An 18,850-nucleotide genomic window follows, 5' to 3' on the forward strand; every position below is an offset into this window, starting at 1 on the left:
GTTAAGGAACTTACAGACATTGTCCGTTGTTCGTCTTTTCTTAATAAATCCAGTTTGATCTAGTTTTACTATTTTTGGTAAACAGTCGGCCAATCTGTTTGCTAATAGTTTAGCTATTATCTTATAATCTGAGGTAAATAGAGGTATTGGTTTATACGATGCTGGTGTTAGTGGATCTTTCCCCATCTTTGGTATTACTGTAATTATTGCTGTTTTACACAAATCTGGCAAGTTTTGTGTTTCTTCTATCTGGTTCATTACTTCCAGGAGAGGAGGAACTAGTAACTCTTTAAATGTTTTATAGAATTCTATTGAGAGTCCGTCCTCCCCAGGCATTTTATTGTTCAGTAGCTTTTTTAATACATCTTGTATTTCCTCTATTTCAAATGGTTTTATCAATTTGTTTTGCTCCTCTTCTTGCAATTTCGGTAGTTAAATTTTAACTAGAAACTCGTCTATTTTGTCTTTTTTTCCCTTCGTTCTCAGTTCGGTATAATTGCTCGTAGAATTCCTTGAAGTTTTCATTGATCCCTGTTGGGTTATATGTAATTTGTTTGTCCTTTTTCCTTGATGCCAATACCGTTTTTTTTTAGCTTGTTCTCTTTTAAGCTGCCAAGCTAGTATTTTGTGTGTTTTTTCTCCTAGCTCATAATAATTCTGTTTTATTTTCATTATGTTCTTCTCCACCTTTATACATTTGTAGTGTTTAGTATTTTATTTTTTTGTCCGCCAATTCTCTTCTTTTTGTTGTATCTTCCCTTTTTGCTAGTTATTTTTCTGTACTTACTATTTCCCTTTCCAGCTGTTCTATTTCCCAATTGTAGTCCTTTATCATCTTAGTTACATAACTTATTATCTGCCCTCTGATGAACGCTTTCATTGCATCCCATAATATAAATTTGTCTTTCACTGATTCTGTATTTATTTCAAAATACATTTTAATTTGATGCTCAATAAATTCTCTAAATTCCTCTCTTTTAAGTAGCATGGAGTTTAATCTCCATCTAAATGTTGTTGGCGGGATGTCCTCCAGTTCTATTGCTAATAACAGGGGTGAGTGATCCAATAACAATCTAGGTTTATATTCCGTTTTCCTAACTCTCCCTTGGATATGGGCTGACAACAGGAACGTCAATCCTTGAGTATGTTTTATGTCTATTCGAATAATATGAGTATTCCTTCTCCTTTGGGTGTTGTCTCCTCCATATTTCCAAAAGTTGCATTTCCTGCATTGATTTAACCATAAATTTGGCTACTTTGTTCTTTCTGCTAGTCTTTTGTCCAGTTTTATCCATCTTTGAATCAAAATTAAGGTTAAAGTCCCCTCCTATCAATATATTCCCCTGCATATCTGCAATCTTCAAAAAGATATCTTACATAAATTTTTGATCCTCTCTATTAGTTGCAGATATATTAACCAAATTCCAGAGTTCTGAATATATCTGACACTTTATCATTACATGTCTCCCTGCTGGATCTATTATTTCCTCCTCTATTTTGATTGGTACATTTTTATTAATTAATATAGCTACACCTCTGTCTTTTGAATTATATGATGCTGCCGTTACGTGCCCTACCCAGTCTCTCCTTAATTTATTGTGTTCCACTTCAGTTAGATGCATTTCCTGCATGAATGCTATATCAATTTTTTCTTTTTTCAGTAAATTTAATAGCCTCTTCCTTTTGATTTGGTTATGTATTCCGTTAAAATTTATAGTCATATATTTCAACATGGTCATTTCATACTTGTTTACATCTCATTTCCAGTTCGTCACCACCATCTTCCCCTTTTCCCCATTTCCATTTCTCAGTTTTGTTTTTTTGAACGCACTGTGTAGCAACTCTTCTAAAACATAAAATATTTCAAACACTCCCACATCTAAAATTCCCTTAACCCCAAGTTCCCCCCCACACCCCGAGTCGCCCCTTGTCCCTTGCTGGGCAACCACAATTCCCCTCTCCATTCGGACTGCGAACCCGTTCACGTGTCAACTGATTCTGCAATGACTGTTATTCTCTCCCACCCAACCCCCCCCAAAAACGACTTGTATCTTCACATTACAACAAAGCTCCCCCTCTTTCTTTTTCTTTTTTAATTTTTTAACCCCTCCTCTTCCCCCCCCTTTCTCCCTTACTTCCCTTTCTTCCTTTCTTTAGTTCTTACTTATACATTATTTTTACTTCTTTTTATGTAGTTTGTTGTCGTTCTTTGTTCTTGTTACATCTCTCTTTCTGTCTTGCTGGCATTATTCAAATTCTCCTGCTTTCTCCAGATCTGAGGACAGTCTATTTTGCTCCCCCAGGATAACTATTTTAAGCACCGCTGGATATCTTAACATAAATTTATAGCCTTTTTTCCATTGGATCGATTTTGCTGCGTTAAACTCCTTGCTCTTCTTTTGGAGCTCAAAACTTATGTCTGGGTAGAAAAATTTTTTTTGATCTTCGTACTCCAATGGTTTTTTGTCTTCTCTAATTTTCTCTTGTCGTGTAGCTCAGAAATTTTACTAAAACGGATCTTGGTTTTTGTTGTGTCTGTGGTTTCGAGGCTAATGTCCTGTGTGCCCTTTCTATTTCTATTCCTTCCTACATTTCTGTCATTCCCAGGACTTTTGGGATCAATTCTTTTATAAATTCTTTCATATCTTTGCCTTCTTCTTCTTCCTTAAGGCCCACCATCTTTATATTGTTTCTCCTACTATAGTTTTCCATTATATCCATATTCTGAGTTAAAAACTCCTGTTTCTTTAACTTTTTTGTCATTTTCTTCCAATTTTCTTTTTAAGTCGTTCACTTCCATTTCTACCACCATTACACGTTCTTCCACATTTTCTCATCCTTTCCCTACACCTGTTATGACCAGCTCTATTCTACTCACTTTTTCTTCTGTACTTTTCATTTCAGTAAATTCTAGTGTCAGCCATTCTTTTAATGCTTTCATTTGTTCTTGAAATTTTTTTTATCTATGTACTGTCCATTCATTTGACCACCTATTCCTCTGTGCAGAGCTTGGTGTTCTTCTTCTTCTTCTTCTGTGTCTGCTCTAGGGTTTGTGTCTTCTATTTCTCTTCCTTGTATCTGTGTCTCTTCTGACTTTCTTGTTGAGCTGCTTGTCTCAGTTTGTTGGGTATTTTTTTCCATGGTTTCTTGATGTTGGTCCTCTTCTCTGGGCTGGTTATCTGTTGTGTCTCCTGCTTCCATTTTTCTTTCTCACCCCTCCCTTTCCCGTTGCTTTCTTTATCTTCCAGCTGAGAGCCCTCCTGTCAGGCATCTCTAGGCTGTTCATGCTTTGTAGGTTCACTCCACAGCTAGTTCCCCCTTCCCGTCAGTGTTCTCCTTGTCGTGCGCATCACACATGTGCGATTCCTCACGCATGCACAGTTGCACACCTCTTTGGCTCAGTGAGCCATTTTTGCAGTCCCGTGGTCAGTAGGTTGTGACCCTGTGGGTTTTCCACTAACCTCGGGGAGCGGGCTCCTCTTTCCACGGCGGGTCCCTGCTTTTTCATGCAGGTAAGGCCTTCACTTTTCTCTTCCAGCATCTTTCCATTTTTTCCCAGTTTTTTTCTCCACACCTTTATCTTTTATTTGTTGTGTTTTGTGTATCTGGGGCTTTGCTTTTTCTTCACTTTTTTTCTTCTTTTCTGGTACCTGAGTGAAATTCCTGGGAAGGCAGGACCTCCTGGGCCTTTCACATCACTGTCCAAATTCTCTCTAATTGGCCCTCCCAGCAATTTAGTGGGGGTTCTGCTCCAAGCAATGACACGTTATGCACTCACAGGAGTAAGAGTAAGTCACCCCCCACCCTCGGCCGTCCATCGTCCACCCCCCACGCCCCCCCCCCACTACGTGGCTGCTTCAGCAGATCATGACGGCGGCACAGTGCAGAAATGCAGAGCAGTTCCAGCTGCATGGGGGATTATGGGTAACGAAGACGGCCATCGATTCCACATTGAGTGACCATCGTGGCTTCCTGAAATGGCCCGCTCTTGTCAGGTGGCATGAATCTTTATTTTAATTACCTATGTGATGCAGCACACAAGCACTGACATCACGGCTCTTCCCCTGCTTGGCCACTTGGCTTTTCACATGGCAGGGAGAGGGTGGCCCGGGAAAATGACCTGGGTCCGCGGCCCTCCCTAAGAGGTGTGAGAAAGCTGAGTGTCAAAGGTTATTGGGAGCAGGCAGAAGAATGGAGTTGAATGGAAATATGCATCAGCCATGATTGAAAAGCTGAATGGGTTGAATGGCCTTTCTTCTCCTAAGTCTTGTGGTCTATGCATTGATGCCCTAAGCTCCTCTTCCCCCTTTCCCATGTGCCACAAGCCAGGTCACGTCACAGGGCCAGTGACTGGTGCAACTTTATCTGAGATGAATAAGGCAGAGATGCAGAGTTGTATCTGTGGATAAAAGTGGACAGAAGAAAATGAGTCTAGCAGGAACCGTGGACAAAGCATTACTGCTCTGCTGGAAAAGCCTCTCTACCTCCGACTGAATGGCTAAAAGTCACTCCAATTCCATCTTCAGATTAACGAATGGCACCAAACTCTGTGGCTGAATAATAATGACAAGCCAGAAGTGTTTAGTGGCATAGTGGCAAGGTAACAGCCTCTCAATGACAGTAGGACAAAAGAACTATGGTAGACTATAAGAGAGGGGCAGAGACCACACCCCTGTCCGTATCAATGGTGCTGAAGAAGAGACAGCAGCTAGTTTCAAATGCCTGGAGGTGAACATTTCTAATGACCTGAGCTTGACCAGTCATGTTGGCATGATGGACAAGAAGTTATCCCAATGCCTCGAGTTCCTCAGAAGACCAAGGCAGTTAGGCATCTTCCCCAGGGCCATATAACAGCTTGGTGCACCATTTGAAAGCATGCTAGCTGGATCTTGGTTCCATCACAATGTAGTGTGGGAGCTGCTCTTCCCAAGATCAGAAGATACAATGGTGAATGCAGCTCAGACCTTCCTCCATTCCATCTACTCCACCTACACACCATCCCTGCGGAGGTAATCCAGCCAGCGAACTGATGGACACGCTCTATTCTCCCTCCTCCCACTGGGGAGAAGGTTCACGATAGTGCAATTGCTCACCAACCTGATGATGGTATAATCCAAGCATCCCTTAATGTGGCCCTTGCTATGTTATCTGGAATTCAAAACCTCAAGCTACTGGTTTTTTTTAATAAAAGGAGGAAAATAAATTTAAAAAAATTAAAATAAATAATAATACAAAAATTTAAATAAATGTTTAAAAGTGTAAATGCTCTCTGAAGTAACAGATAAAGCTTTGGTGAAGAAGCATAAACCTTTAGCAAATATTCAGCCAGCGGAGTACCTTGGTCCTACTTTGAATGTTTGAATCAAGTTGTGTGAAACAGCAATGGCGTCACCCAGGATGAAGAGCTGGTTGATGCTGCTCGCTGTGTGGGTGACTCTCTTAAAGGGTCTCCTTATCCTTGCTTAGTAAGAGTCTTTATTAGTATATTATTAAGTATATTAGTAAAGCTGTATCTGTAAACTTGTTGGGGGGGGGGGGTTAATTATCTATGATGTTATTATTCATCTATTGGGTGGCTCCATGGAGGGGAAGGAACCTGTAATTGCCGCCATGGTTAAATGCTTTCAAAGAACCAGACTGAAAATAAAATAAAATGCTTCAAGATTTATATATTCATGCAAGTGAAGTTTGTTCAGTGTAAGTACAGTAATTTTATCTTTTAAACTGCTTATTCTTAATGCAAGCAATGAGAAGACTCACTTATCCAGCATCTACCCATCCCCATAGGTGCTGGATACCACGGGTTTTATTGTACTAGCTGATCTTTCTTATTGAAACCTTGAGATCTGTAACTGTGCTCTTGCCCTGCTCCCTTGTACGGTTGAACAAATGTTAGTGTTGAGTGCTAATCTGCAGCCAGAAGAACCCTTCTCACTGTACAGGTATAATATCACATTAATCCTGAATTTTTAACTCCAATCCCTTTACTGACACCACAGGATTTGACCCCTGGTTTTACTATAGGTGTAAAACACAAGTACAACTAGCCAATATTTATCAGCAAACATCAAAATAACTGTGGTATACTGAACCATGTAGTGGAAGAAAATAGGAGACATTTTATGATAAATTGTACTCATAACACAAGAAATGTGTAAAAGTAAGTGCAATTTTCACACACACTTTATTTCTCTGCACTTTTAATTGAAAATTAATAACAGGTGTGGATGGTCACGAGATGTGAACTTCTCAATTTCTGTAAAGATAATTGACATAAGAATGGTCAACCTTGTGTCACAGTAATAATGCTTTATTTGAAACATTTTTAATCCAATGTTAGGGATAGGATGAGATTGTTCAGTAAAACTCTTGGTATCCAGCACCCATGGGGATTGATAGATTCTGGACAAGTAAATTTCCCGGTTGCGTGTTGCGTGATTGGCGAACATACAGTGAGGTGCACCAATTTTAAACTACCGCATTTTCTACCTATTTATTTTCAGCTTTTTTTTTGCCGGTTGCTGGAGGCTACGGGTTGCTTGAATTCTGGAAAACAGGGTTTTTGTTGTATTTTGATGTTGGATTTTCCATGTGTAAATTAGTTTGCTGTTACTTTTTATCTTTCAGGCCTGCTTTAATGATCTGAAGAAAACCAGCAACCTGAAAGCCTATGTGGAGTGGTTTAACAGACTAAGCTATCTTGTAGCCACAGAGATCTGTATGGTGAGTCAGAACCTGCCAGGTTCTGATACCAGAGTCCTTTTCTTTGTGCCTCTCACAATAATTGCTTCTCATTATCATGCATTTTCAACTGTCAATTCTTCTCAGTGAAAGGTACAGTTTTCATCTAAAGTCTAATTTTCTCATCTGTCATTCACAGCCTGTAAAGAAGAAACACAGAGCAAGAATGATAGAATATTTCATCGATGTTGCTCGTGAGTGTTTCAACATTGGGAACTTCAATTCCTTGATGGCAATTATATGTGAGTATCACTCATTACATGGACTTTAATGAAATACAGTACAGATCAATCAAGTTAATAGTTCTTCATTAAATTCAAATAGTATTGCTCAGGCAGTGCGGTTAGCGCTCCACTATTACAGCACCAGCTACTGGGGCTCAGACCCGGTGTTGTCTGTCAGTAGTTTGTTTGTTCTCCCCGTGTCCGCGTGGGTTTCTTCTGGGAGCTCAGGTTTCCTCCGACCATTCAAAATGTACCGAGGGAGGGATGGGGATGGGGGCTGTAGGTCAATTGAGGGGTATAGTCTTGTGGGCCGAAAGGGCTGTTACCATGCAGTGCGTCTACATTGCATGAAAAATTAAAGCGTACCTATAATACACTTACATTTTAGTCATTCACCAGCACTACACATGGCAATCACAGTTTCCTGTCATAGATAAGCTGTTGATTAGGATTTTAATATTGAGAAGAAATTACTTTTTAAATCTAGAAGGACGTGTAGTTTTATTAGATTTAATTTGCCACAATGACAGTGGGAACTTTTAACAAAATATCCTTTCAGTTTGTATCTTTTTAACCAAGTTAATGCAATGTTATTAACCAAGCTAATTATGTACTGGCTTGTATCTCAAGGGCAAATGAGTATCAGTCAAAACAAATTATACTAGCATTTTATACATCATTGGTTTATCCACAAATGACACAATGTTTGGAGATTATTAGACCCTACCCTCAAAGTGACTTTGGTGCATTGGAAGCAGTCCAAGAGTGGAGTGACAAACCTGATTGAGGCTTCAAACAGCTCTGATAAAAAGGCCAACTCAATGAACTAATTATTTTCTTTTGAAAAATGATTGAGTGCCCTTCAATCCAAGTTTGAAGGTATTGAAAATAAATGTGATTGTAGATGGGTTTGTTTATTGAATAGACCTGTTGTAAATTATAAAATGAATAAGTCGCAGCCAGTGAAAATAAAATTAATTTCTTCCCCTTACAAAGTTGCATGAATTTGACCTTGACCTTGAATAAATTACCCCAGAAGATATAGGAGCAGAAGTTCGTCCCATCAAGTCCACTCACCATTTCATCATGAATTGATCCATTTTTCCCACTCAGCCCCCCTCCCTGTCTTCTCCTCATCACCTTTTGATACCTTGACAATTCAGATTCCTATCAATCTCTGCCTTAAATGCGCCCAACAACTTAGCCTCCACAGCCGCCTGTCTTAGCAAATTCCTGAGGTTTACCACTCTGTGGCTAAACAAATTCCACTGTTTTAAATGAGTGCCCATCAATCCTGAAGTTGTGTCCTCTTGTCCTAGACTCCCTGACCATGGAAAGCAACTTTGCCACATATATTCTGTCTAGCCTGCTTCTATGAGGTCCCCCCTCATTCTTCTGAACTCTAAGGAGTACATTCCAAGAGCTGGCAAGCATTCCTCATATGCTGATCCATTCATTCCAAGAATCATACAGAATCCAGCACATCCTTTCTTCAATAAGAAGCCCAGAACTGTACCCTGTACCCCATGTGAGATCTTACCAGTGTCAATAGCCACTTTCAGATGGCCACAATACCTGACTGTAAAGCTGCCTACTGAATTCCTATGCAGCTGTCGGGTGGCTACCTGAAAGTGGAGAACCAAGCCATGAGGTTTACCTACCCAACCCTTCTCCTGTTGGTACAATATCCTGCTCCGAGAATCCCCCGTTGCACCTGAAAGCAGCTCAGGCAAAGCTGCCAGCAGCAGGCAGGCTGTTGACAGTCAGCTGGCGACCTGCTGACAGCCACCCTCCCCGCTGGTGACAGCTACCCTCCCCGCTGCTGACACCTTTCCTCCCTGCTATGGACCAGGGACAGTGTGGGGCAGGAGTCACCATGCAGACCGGGGACAGTGTGGGACAGGAGTCCCCACTGCTGACACTTACCCTCCTCGCTGCCTGATAGTCCCCTGGCATAGGACTATGGGGCTGGAGTGGATGGTGCGGAACATTGGGCCCCTGACATCCCGCGTCTGCCGCTCCAGCCCCATAGTCCTGTGTCGGGGAGGTTATCAGGCATCGAGGAGGGAGCTGCCAGGCAGTGGGGAAGCAAGCTGTTGGGCAGCTGGTAGAGAAACTGTCAGATGGCTGCCCCTGCCCAGACTCAGGAGCCGGTGTTTGCTCTGCGGCCCCTTTCCCTGCTTCAGACCTTTCAGGCAGCAGAATACCTCCTTCAGTGCTGCCACCTAAACGTCCCTTTGCAGACACCCGCGGCCTGCTCCGAAGCCGCATTCTCCAGGCGATTCCACCTGAAAGCGGCTAATGATCCTATTTAATATCCATGAAAAGGCAGAATAAAGACATATCTGATTAAAAGTGTGAATAATGAGTATAAATGCAATGAAATAGAAAGTCATCCTTCCTGAACTTGTGGGACTGATGGGAATACCAGGCTAATTAAGATTAGGGATAAACAAATATCTTGGGGTCTGTATACATACCTTGTGCTTGGCAGGGAAAAACACTGAACATGTTGTTTGCAAGGCAATAAATAGAGACTGGGCTGACATACTCCTTGTGAAGAACTTGGAGATCCATGTGGCTTTCTTTTGTTTCATGATGTCTTATCTTAAGTGTTTCTATCATTCTTCCCATTGGGGGCATGAGAATTTTATGATATGACGTTTTACTTTCCTGCTGCTGTGTCTGGTTAAATATAAAGAAACAAATACCCAAACCAACAAGCTTTTTTTAGCTTTGCTATTCAAGGTGGATTTAATCTGTGGTTTTAGCAGGGAGAATCAGGATTAGTTGGGAAGGTTCATTCATTAGTTATTAATGTTGAAGTCGTGAAATGGATTTGATGATGTTTGGATGGGAGATGCCAGAGAGCATTGGTGGAAAATTACTTGCCAAATGGGACATTGAGGAAGGTTTTCAAAGCTTGCAGTGGGATATAGGCCAGTTAGAAGAGTGGGCTGAAAGATGGCAGATGGAGTTTAATACTGATAAGTATGAGGTGCTACAGTTTGGTAGGAATAATCAACAAAGATCACATGTTAAATGATAGACAATTGAGGAGTGCAGTAGAACAAAGGGATTTGGGAATTCTGCTACATAATTCCCCAAAAATGGAGTCACATGTGGATAGGGTGGTGAAGAAAGCTTTTGAAATGTTGGCCTTCAAAAATCAGAGTATTGAGTGCAGGAGTTGGGATGTCATGTTGAAGTTGTATAAGGCATTGGAATATTGTGTCTAGTTTTGCTCGCCGAATTATAGGTAGGATATCAACAAAATAGTGAGAGTGCGAAGATTGAGGGGTAATTTGATAGAAGTATTTGAATTTATGAGAGGAACAGATAGAGTAAATAGGCTTTTTCCATTGAGAGTTGGGGAGATTCAAACAGGAGGACATAGATTGAGATTGAAAGGTGAAAAGTATAGGAGAAACATGAGAGGGGTATATCTTCACTCAGAGGATGATGGGAGTGTGGAATGAGCTTCCGGCCCAAGTGGTAGATGCAGGCTTGATTTTAATATTGAAGGAAAAGTTGGATAGGTATATGGACGAGAGAGATATGGAAGGCTATGGGGTGAGTACGAGTCAATGGGGCTAGGTGGGAGAAGATGTTTGGCATGGTCTAGAAGAGACAAACTGGCTTGTTTCTTGCTGTCATTGTAATATGGTTATAATCAATGTCAGTGGATGAGAGCCACGGATTTATACTTATGGGCAACAGCATAAACGATTCTGTAGTATATACACGAACACAGCACTTTTGGTTTTATCTTTCAATCTCCAAGTGTACAAACAGAATTGGAAAGAAAGTCAACTTCTTCTGACAAAAGGTTATAGGTGATAAAACTTGACTTCTGATTGATTTTTATTTACAACTATAAATCTCAAGGTAATATTTATTCAAAAACTGATAATTTTGACTAAATGTTTTTCATAATTTATTATATTTTTTATAAAAAAAACATATCTGAAGAGCCCACCTTTCATTGTGGATATTCATTGGACTATTCTCGTCAACGCTGTTAAGGTGATAATTTCCTCACTCTGGGAGACTGGAAGGAAATGTATGCAAGATGCAAAATCTAAAGCAGCAGTCAAGGATCATTTCTGGGACATTAGCCGCTTTCAGGTGGCCACAAAGCCTGACTGTAAAGCCGCACAGAATATTCTTCCGTGGCTGTTGGGTGGCCATCTGAAACTGGAAAAGCTGCCCAGGAGGGTTACTTACCTAATCCTTCTCCGAGAGGTATAATTATCCTGCTCAGAGTATCGATTATGGAAGCTGAAAATGGCCGGGGCTGCCAGGGAGTGGGCTGATGACGTCGCGGTGATGTCGTCAGCCATCGATTCCTGAGACAAGGAAGCCAAACTAAAGTAGACTTCTTCAAATTTTTTTTTTGCACCCTCTCCCGCTGCCAGTCTTCCCCTCACCCTCACCCGCCCGACTCCCGCTGCCGGTCTCCCTTCCCCCCTCGCCCGCCCGACTCCCGCTGTCGGTCTCCCCTCCAACCCTTGCCCACCCGACTCCTGCTGCCAGTCTCCGCCCCCACCCTCACCCACCCAACTCCCATTGCCGCTGCCAGTTCCCCCCCAACCCTCACCCACCTGACTCCTGCTGCTGCTTGGGGAGTCGGGCGGGCGAGGGTGGGGGAGAGACCAGCAGCGGCAGCGGGAGTCGGGCAGGTGAGGGTGGGGGGGAGACCAGCAGCGGGAGTCAAGTCATGCCTGAGTTGTTTGTCAGGCATACCTTGACACACTGCTATGACGTGAGGTCAATGTGGGCTGGACTAGGCACCTGTCCGGAGTAGCCAGCTTTCACTGCTAGGCGGCTAGGAGTCAGCTGGCACGTTTAGGTGCCAGGAAGCCATCCATTCTGTGGCCACCTAAACGTGCCAGCTGAACTCCTCTCGCCGTGCCTGCAGGGGCCTAATCTTCTATCAGAACACCTGAAAGCGGCTATTGGCTATCATATCAAAAGTCATGTTGCAAACGGTAATGAACATTTTTGTTTAAAATCTAAAACAATTATAAAGAGCATTGCATGATCATCTTTTTTGCATCCACTTCTCACATCCACACTATTATCCCCAGAGAATCTTCCTTTCTTACCACTTGCTTCTGCTTGTCAGTATCACTTGGATGCAATGAGGGAAAATGAGCACGTTTTCAAAGATTCTGATCAATGAGGCAAAATATAAGTCATAGGGAAGACTTATAAAACCACAGGGTGGCACGGTTGGAGTAGTGGTTAGCGCCACGCTGCTACAGTGCCAGAGACTGGGACCGGGTTTAGAATCCCACGCTGTAAGTAAGGAGTTTGAATGTTCTACCCATGTCTGCGTGGGTTTTCCCCGGCGGCTCCGGTTTCCTCCCATCGTTCAAAGTGTACCAGCAGTGTAAGTTAATTGGGTGTTCAGTACAACTCCGATTATCCGAAATGGGATTCTCAGATATCCTCATTTATCCAAAATTTTCTCGGAGCCAAACTGACTGCGGGCATCAAGCTGCCAGCAGCAGCGGAGACGTATGGCTGCCGGTGACAGCTCCTGGCACGAGCGGACCCTCAGTCAGGAGGTGTCAGTGATTAGCGGTGGCTAGCATTTTGTTGGTGAGAATTAAAAATTATTTTAATGCTTAAAATGCCTTCCCTTGTTGTTTGTTGTTGTTTAAACCTGTTACAAGTGATTTGCTGTTGGCTACTGGGCTGCTTAGTTCTCCGAAAAAAATTATTTATCTGACATAGGCCCAGTCCCGAGCATTTCAGATAATCGGAGTTGTACTGTAATTGGGCAGCCTAGGCCCGTGGGCCAAAAGAGCCTGTTACTGTGGTGTATATAACCATATAACCGTTTACAGCACGGAAACAGGCCATGTCGGCCCTTCAAGTCCATACCGGTTCCCTTGAACAACTCCACTAGCTCCTCCGCAAACTCCTGAGGAAGTAGAGGCTTTCTTCATGATGCCATTGGTGTGTTGGTTCCAGGAAAGATCTTCCGAGATAGTGACTCCCAAGAACCTACATTTGCTCATCCTCTCCACCTCTCTGTTCAGAAATCTGATGGTGGAAGCCTGCAGACACCATGGTTAAAACAAAAACAATGCTGGAGAAACTCAGCAGGCCAAACTGCGCATTTGACCAAGTGATGATGGTTGATGTGTCAATCACTCTATACCATGATTAGATTTTCTGTTTCTTGGATAACAGGATCTCTTCAGGCTACTTGGTGTGGATTATCTAAATTTTTAAAAAATATATTTAAAAATTAACAATGAATAAGCAGCAAATCTCATGCCCTTGTGCTCATTGTGGACTCCGGTTTACGACGGCTGGCTTTGAGGGTCTCTGAGGTCCTGGGCTCTGATTGTGATTCCAGTATATGGGAAGATCGAATATCTTGCTCACTACTTACACTTGTCTAATCAAAGAACCTGTGTTTCATTCCTATTCTACACATACTAATTTGGTTATAACTCTTAAAACTAGTAAAGTCTTAATGAAAGACCAGTCTTACATTGTTAACAGAACCAATTTGACTTGTTCCCATAAACACATTCATCCTATCGTGTCACATTCCTTTCTTACTTACATTCGCAGGTTTTAAGGTGGAATAGACCCTTGAATTAGGACCTTGTCACCCTTATTTTTACAGTTAACATGTCTCGTCATTTTGAGGTCCATGAGCGAACAACTCCATTATAAACAAAAAGATGTGTTATTAACCATCTCATTACATTGGAGAATGGCTAATGGTCACTGTCATCTTGTTTTGTTCAGTTCCCTCATTGCTTCTGTGTTAGAAAAATGCAAGAAATGGGAGCAGGCGTGGACTATGAATGGCTCCGCCATTCAATACGATCATGACTGCGGGGTCAGCTCCACTTGCCTGCCTTTGCACCATAGAGCCCTTACTGTACACAAAAGAAAATGCTGGAGAAACTCAGCATCTATAGGAAGTAAAAGGCAGTCATCGTTTCATGCCTGAGCCCTTCTTCAGGTATTGCCCTCAGCCCCAGAACCCTTCATTCCCCTATCATGCAAACATGGAAGTGGGTCCTAAATGCACTCATTGCGTAGCCTCTACTGCTTCCTTGGGCAGAGGTTTCCACAGATTCACTACACTCTGGGAAAAGCAGTTCCTCTTCATCTCTGCCCTAAATTTACCCCCACCCTCAAATCTTGAGGTTACGTTCCTTTGTCCTAGTCTCACCAACTAGTGGACACCACTTTCCTGCCTCAATCTTGTACATCCCTATGGTGTCTGATTGCTTATCTGACATCCCATAATGGATGAACAGAAATATCCTCTGGAGTAGCCATTCCTAACCTTTATTTTCTTGGCTATGCCCCCCTTAGGACTCTGCTATGGGCCCCCTTCCCCATGAAGAAGCCAAGTTTAGTTGATTTCTTCCATCCTTCCATGGATTAGATTCAGATTTATTGTCTGAGTACATACATGACATAACATACAACCCTGAGATTTTGTTTCTGCGGGTGATGCAGAATTACCATTTATTGGTAGTGCAAAAAAAATCTGTACACAGCGTATACATGTAAACAAATAAACAACTGTAAATAGATAATGAATGTAAACAAACCAACTGCAATACAGAGAGGATTTAAAAAATCAATAAAGTGGACAAGTAAGAGTCCTTAAATGAGTCCCTGATTGAGCTTGTGATTGAGGAGTCTGATGGTAGAGGGGTAGCAGCTGTTCCTGAACCTGGTGGGTACAAGTTTTATGAAACCTACACCTCTTCCCTGATGTCAAGAGTGAGAACAGAGCGTGTGCTGGGTGGTGCGGATCCTTGATGATTTCTGCTGCCCTCCGACAGCAGCGTTCCCTGTAGCTGTTCTCAATGAAGGGGAGGGTTTTGCCTGTGATGTCCCTGGCTTTGTCCACTACCTTTTGCAGGGCTTTGCAATCAAGGGATGCAGCCAGTCAGCACACTTTCCACCACACCTCTGTAGAAATTTTCCAGGGTTTCTGGTGTCACACCGAACCTCGGCAAACTCCTGATATAAACTGAATTTTTTTTAAAAAGAAAAATATTCTATGATTTCAGTCCATGGCCCCCCCCCTAAATAAAGGGGGGAAGGTGGGGGGCATATGGCCCGCATTCAGAACAGCTACTCCAGACTAAAATATCCTTTTTCTCAATTACAACTTCCTTAACCATGATACCATTCCTCTCCTTGGCAACTAACAAAGTGAACCAGGCAATTCACCTTTGACTCTGAGGTGAGCATCATGTACAATTCCGATTCAATCATTGCTGACCTGCATTGTCTTTTGTTTGACCTGTTCCCTAATTTTGAAAATTGTATCCTGCTTTCAAATCCGTCCTTGGTCCCTCTGCAGTCTATATCTGATCTCCTCCAACTTAATGACTCTCCAAATAACTGTCTTGGTTTCTGGTTTCTTCATCATTCTTAAATTTAATTGGCCTATCATTGATTGTTGTACCTTTGAGTTTATAAAGTCTAAATTCTGGAATTCTCACTACAAATATTTTTAATCCACTTTCCTTTTAATAGATTTCTTAAAACCAGCTTAAGTGATCAAGCTTTTAGTCATTGAGTCTTAAATGTGATTTGTATCTCTTTTTGTTTAATAATGCTACTATGAAACACCTTAGAATGTTTTCTTCTGTTGAGGGAGCTATACACATATGGGAGATGTCATGCTTGGTAGTCATTACAATGTCTCAACAAATCTTTTTGGACTAGCTTTATAAGAAGAAAAGTATTTCCCAATTATTCTTGGAACGCCTTTGTTATTCTTTCCTTCTTTTTCACAAGAATCATGGGAAATGTTACTGAAGGACCCTGCCCTATGCAGTAGAGTGAGAACAAATCATAGCCCTACCCAACCACCATTAGTCTGATTCCAACATAAACAAGAGGACCTGGGATTTTACTTGCATGGAACTCGGCCCCACCCAGTCCAGTGGCACTTGTGGAAGACAAGAGTCACTCTGCCACATCTCGTCTGTTTCTGATCAAACGAGCAGTAAGAATACTGAATGACAAAAGGAACTGCTCACGTTAACAATCTGAGATATTCAGGAAACAATATTTGTTTACTTATTATTTGTATATATGAATACTTAAGCTCTGCATATGTACTGTTTGTCCGTGCATGTGTTGTCATGACCATCTTCCTTTATAATCGCCTGGAGAGACTAGAAAGTCATTTATGACTCGTTCAAGAAAGATCTATACCAAAGATGAATTGAGTTTTCAGCGTGTTATTAAACATAATCTAGGTTATATAGTATTACAAGTTTGTAATACAGTACTAAAGCTATGATTAAATGATACTTAAAAAGGCCAATAAAAATTTTCGGACCATTTCAAGTCCCTCCATCCTTGCAGAACAAAAGAAATAAAAGAAAAACTGAACTGCTTATCTGGCTGAAGCAAGCTTTCAGAATGGCTGTTACCAGGAAACGGAATGATCTATGTCAAAAAAAACTACTTGCAGACATATGCGAGGATATAAAACACATTCTACATGTGTTACACCTGGTGGTGTGTCTGCGTGGTTTGCGCCGAGCATTGTTTCATCAGGTTGCACTTGTGCAATAAGATGACAATAAACTTGACTATATAAAGCTGTCCAGACCTGGATAAAATACTAAACTGGTTTGACCCAACCTGACCCTGAGATTAAAATACATAGCAAACCCAGCCCAAAGTTGACGCGCGCAGTTAGGTGCTGTGGAGTTTGAGTCAGATTGCCATGATTTACTTGGCAGTATGTTAAGTAACCAGATTGATCCCACTTGTCTATTTTGCAGCTGGCATGAACATGAGCCCAGTTTCCAGACTAAAGAAAACCTGGGCCAAAATCAAAACAGCCAAATTTCATATCCTTGAAGTAAGTATAAACCAACACAAAATATACAAAATATGTCGTGTCCAGGCTCATTGGCTACTTTAACTATATGCATTTAATGTTAAATTAATCTTTGTACAATGAAGAGAATATATTAGAGATGTTTCTGTTAAGCATCCATTATTGAAGTTCAGCAGTTGATAGTTACGATTTGTTCTCGATGGTATGTTTTATCGTGAAAGGCTTCTTTTCAGTGGAACGTACATGAGTGGGAGGATGGAGTTTCCTCCATAATGAAATGCAGTTTAGGCTATAGTTTACCCAAATTGAGCTGAAACCAGCGAAATGAATCAAGCTATTCCAAATGCAAGTGAGCTTTCACAACCTGCTGCAGTGGTGTCAAATGTGTCCGCTGAGAGCTGAAAGGATATCAGAACTGCAGAGGAGAAACAGTCAGTAATTCAAGTCCGAGTTGATATGCCCACAGTGTTGCGCGGCTGCAGCAGGGAGCAGACAAAAAACCCAAGAGAGACTGTACCACAGGCTTTATTCAATTAAGCAGGCTTTAATTAGTTAAAAGTCTCTGATACAGGGGTAGCTGTACTGGTGGCTCCCGAGTAACTGGCTTGAGAGGGACCGGCTCAGGATTATATCCTGGGCGGTTGATTGACAGCCAGCCAGGTGGAATTAGGTCTATTCAGGTCAGCTGATTGACAGCCAGCCAGGTGGAGTTAGGTCTATTGTGTCCTCCGGTGATCTTCCTGCAGGTACAAGATCGCCCCCTGCAGTAAGCTAGTGGTGTATCACCACATTCACCCCTTTCTTTAAAATTGTCCCGGGGAGGGGGGTGTTTAGCAACATTCTTAGGTGGTCCCGAGGTGGGGAGGGTTTAGCAAAGTTTTAGGTGGTATATGTGTATTTACAGGTTTAGATGGTCTGGCGGATGTCGGAGTCTCTGTGACCGTTGCAGGGTTGGCTCCTGGTCAAAGGTCGACGAGGACGGGCTGGGTGTCTGAGGGTTATATGGGGCACTGGGGCAGTTGGTGTGGCACATTGTGGTGGGGTGGCTGGGGTGGCCTGGATCGGCAAGAGAGTGAGGCGTTGGAGGGGCGGGGGAGAAGGTCGTCCCCCGCGGCGTGAGTGTGCAATGAGTGTTCAAGATGGGGAAGACGCATCTGGCCGACATGCAGGTCCGTGATAGGGCGTCGGGGAAGTCGTTGAACTTTCCCAGTCGATTCTGGATGTCGTAGCTTGACTCTCCAGCACATGACGCCCTATCATGGTGGTCAACTCTCTAAGATCTTGTCGTTCTTGATCTTGCCTTTGTGGGTGGTGCTGAACATGAACGCCACTGCATGCTGGTCGGTGGGGAGGGTGAACCTCCTGCCTGCCTGGTAGTGACGCCAGTGGTGGACTGCTTCCACAATCACTTGGGCCTCCTTTTCGATGGCGGAGTGCCCAAGCTTGGAACCATGGAAGGTTCTTGAGAAGAAGGCGACGGGTCGTCCCTCCTGGTTGAGGGTGGTGGCAAGGGTCACATTGGAGGCATTGCACTCCACCTTGAATGGGGAGTCCTCATCCACTACATGCATCGTGGCATCTGCAATGTCCTGCCTGATGCAGGTAAAGGCTGCCTGCGCCTTGGGTGGCAGGGGAAAGGTGGTGGCGTAGGCCAGTGGGTGGACCTTGTCCGAGAAGCGAGGAACCCACTGGGAGTAGTAAGAAAAGAAGCTGAGGCACTTGCAGAGGGCCTTGATTGAATGTGAGAAAGGTAGCTCCATTAATGGGCGCATGCGCTCTGGATCAGAGCCGATGACACCATGTGCCACAATGTACCTCAGGATGGTGAGGTGGGTGGTGCTGAACATGCATATCTCCTTGTTATAAGTGAGGTTCAGCTCCTCAGCAGTCCGGAGAAATCTCTCCAGGTTGGCATTGTGGTCCTGCTGGTCATGGCCACAGATGGTGACATTGTTTAGATATGGGAAGGTCGCTCTCAGCTTGTGCCACTCTACCATGCAGTCCATTTCGCTCTAGAAGATGGAGA

At 42.8% G+C, this 18,850-nt stretch overlaps 1 protein-coding gene across 5 annotated transcripts in view; it reads left to right on the forward strand.

Moving 5' to 3' along the window:
• Nucleotides 1-18,850, forward strand: part of rasgef1ba (RasGEF domain family, member 1Ba) — a 119,985-nt gene that overhangs the window by 70,591 nt on the left and 30,544 nt on the right. For all 5 annotated transcript variants that reach the window (XM_069926728.1, XM_069926725.1, XM_069926724.1 and 2 more), the window contains 3 exons: nucleotides 6,628-6,723; nucleotides 6,881-6,983; nucleotides 16,766-16,845. In XM_069926728.1, the coding sequence (XP_069782829.1) occupies nucleotides 6,628-6,723; nucleotides 6,881-6,983; nucleotides 16,766-16,845 (279 nt within the window). The remainder of the gene's footprint in view (nucleotides 1-6,627; nucleotides 6,724-6,880; nucleotides 6,984-16,765; nucleotides 16,846-18,850) is intronic.

The sequence above is a fragment of the Narcine bancroftii genome, chromosome 3 (assembly GCF_036971445.1).
Source record: "Narcine bancroftii isolate sNarBan1 chromosome 3, sNarBan1.hap1, whole genome shotgun sequence".
Taxonomy (NCBI): Eukaryota; Metazoa; Chordata; class Chondrichthyes; order Torpediniformes; family Narcinidae; genus Narcine; species Narcine bancroftii.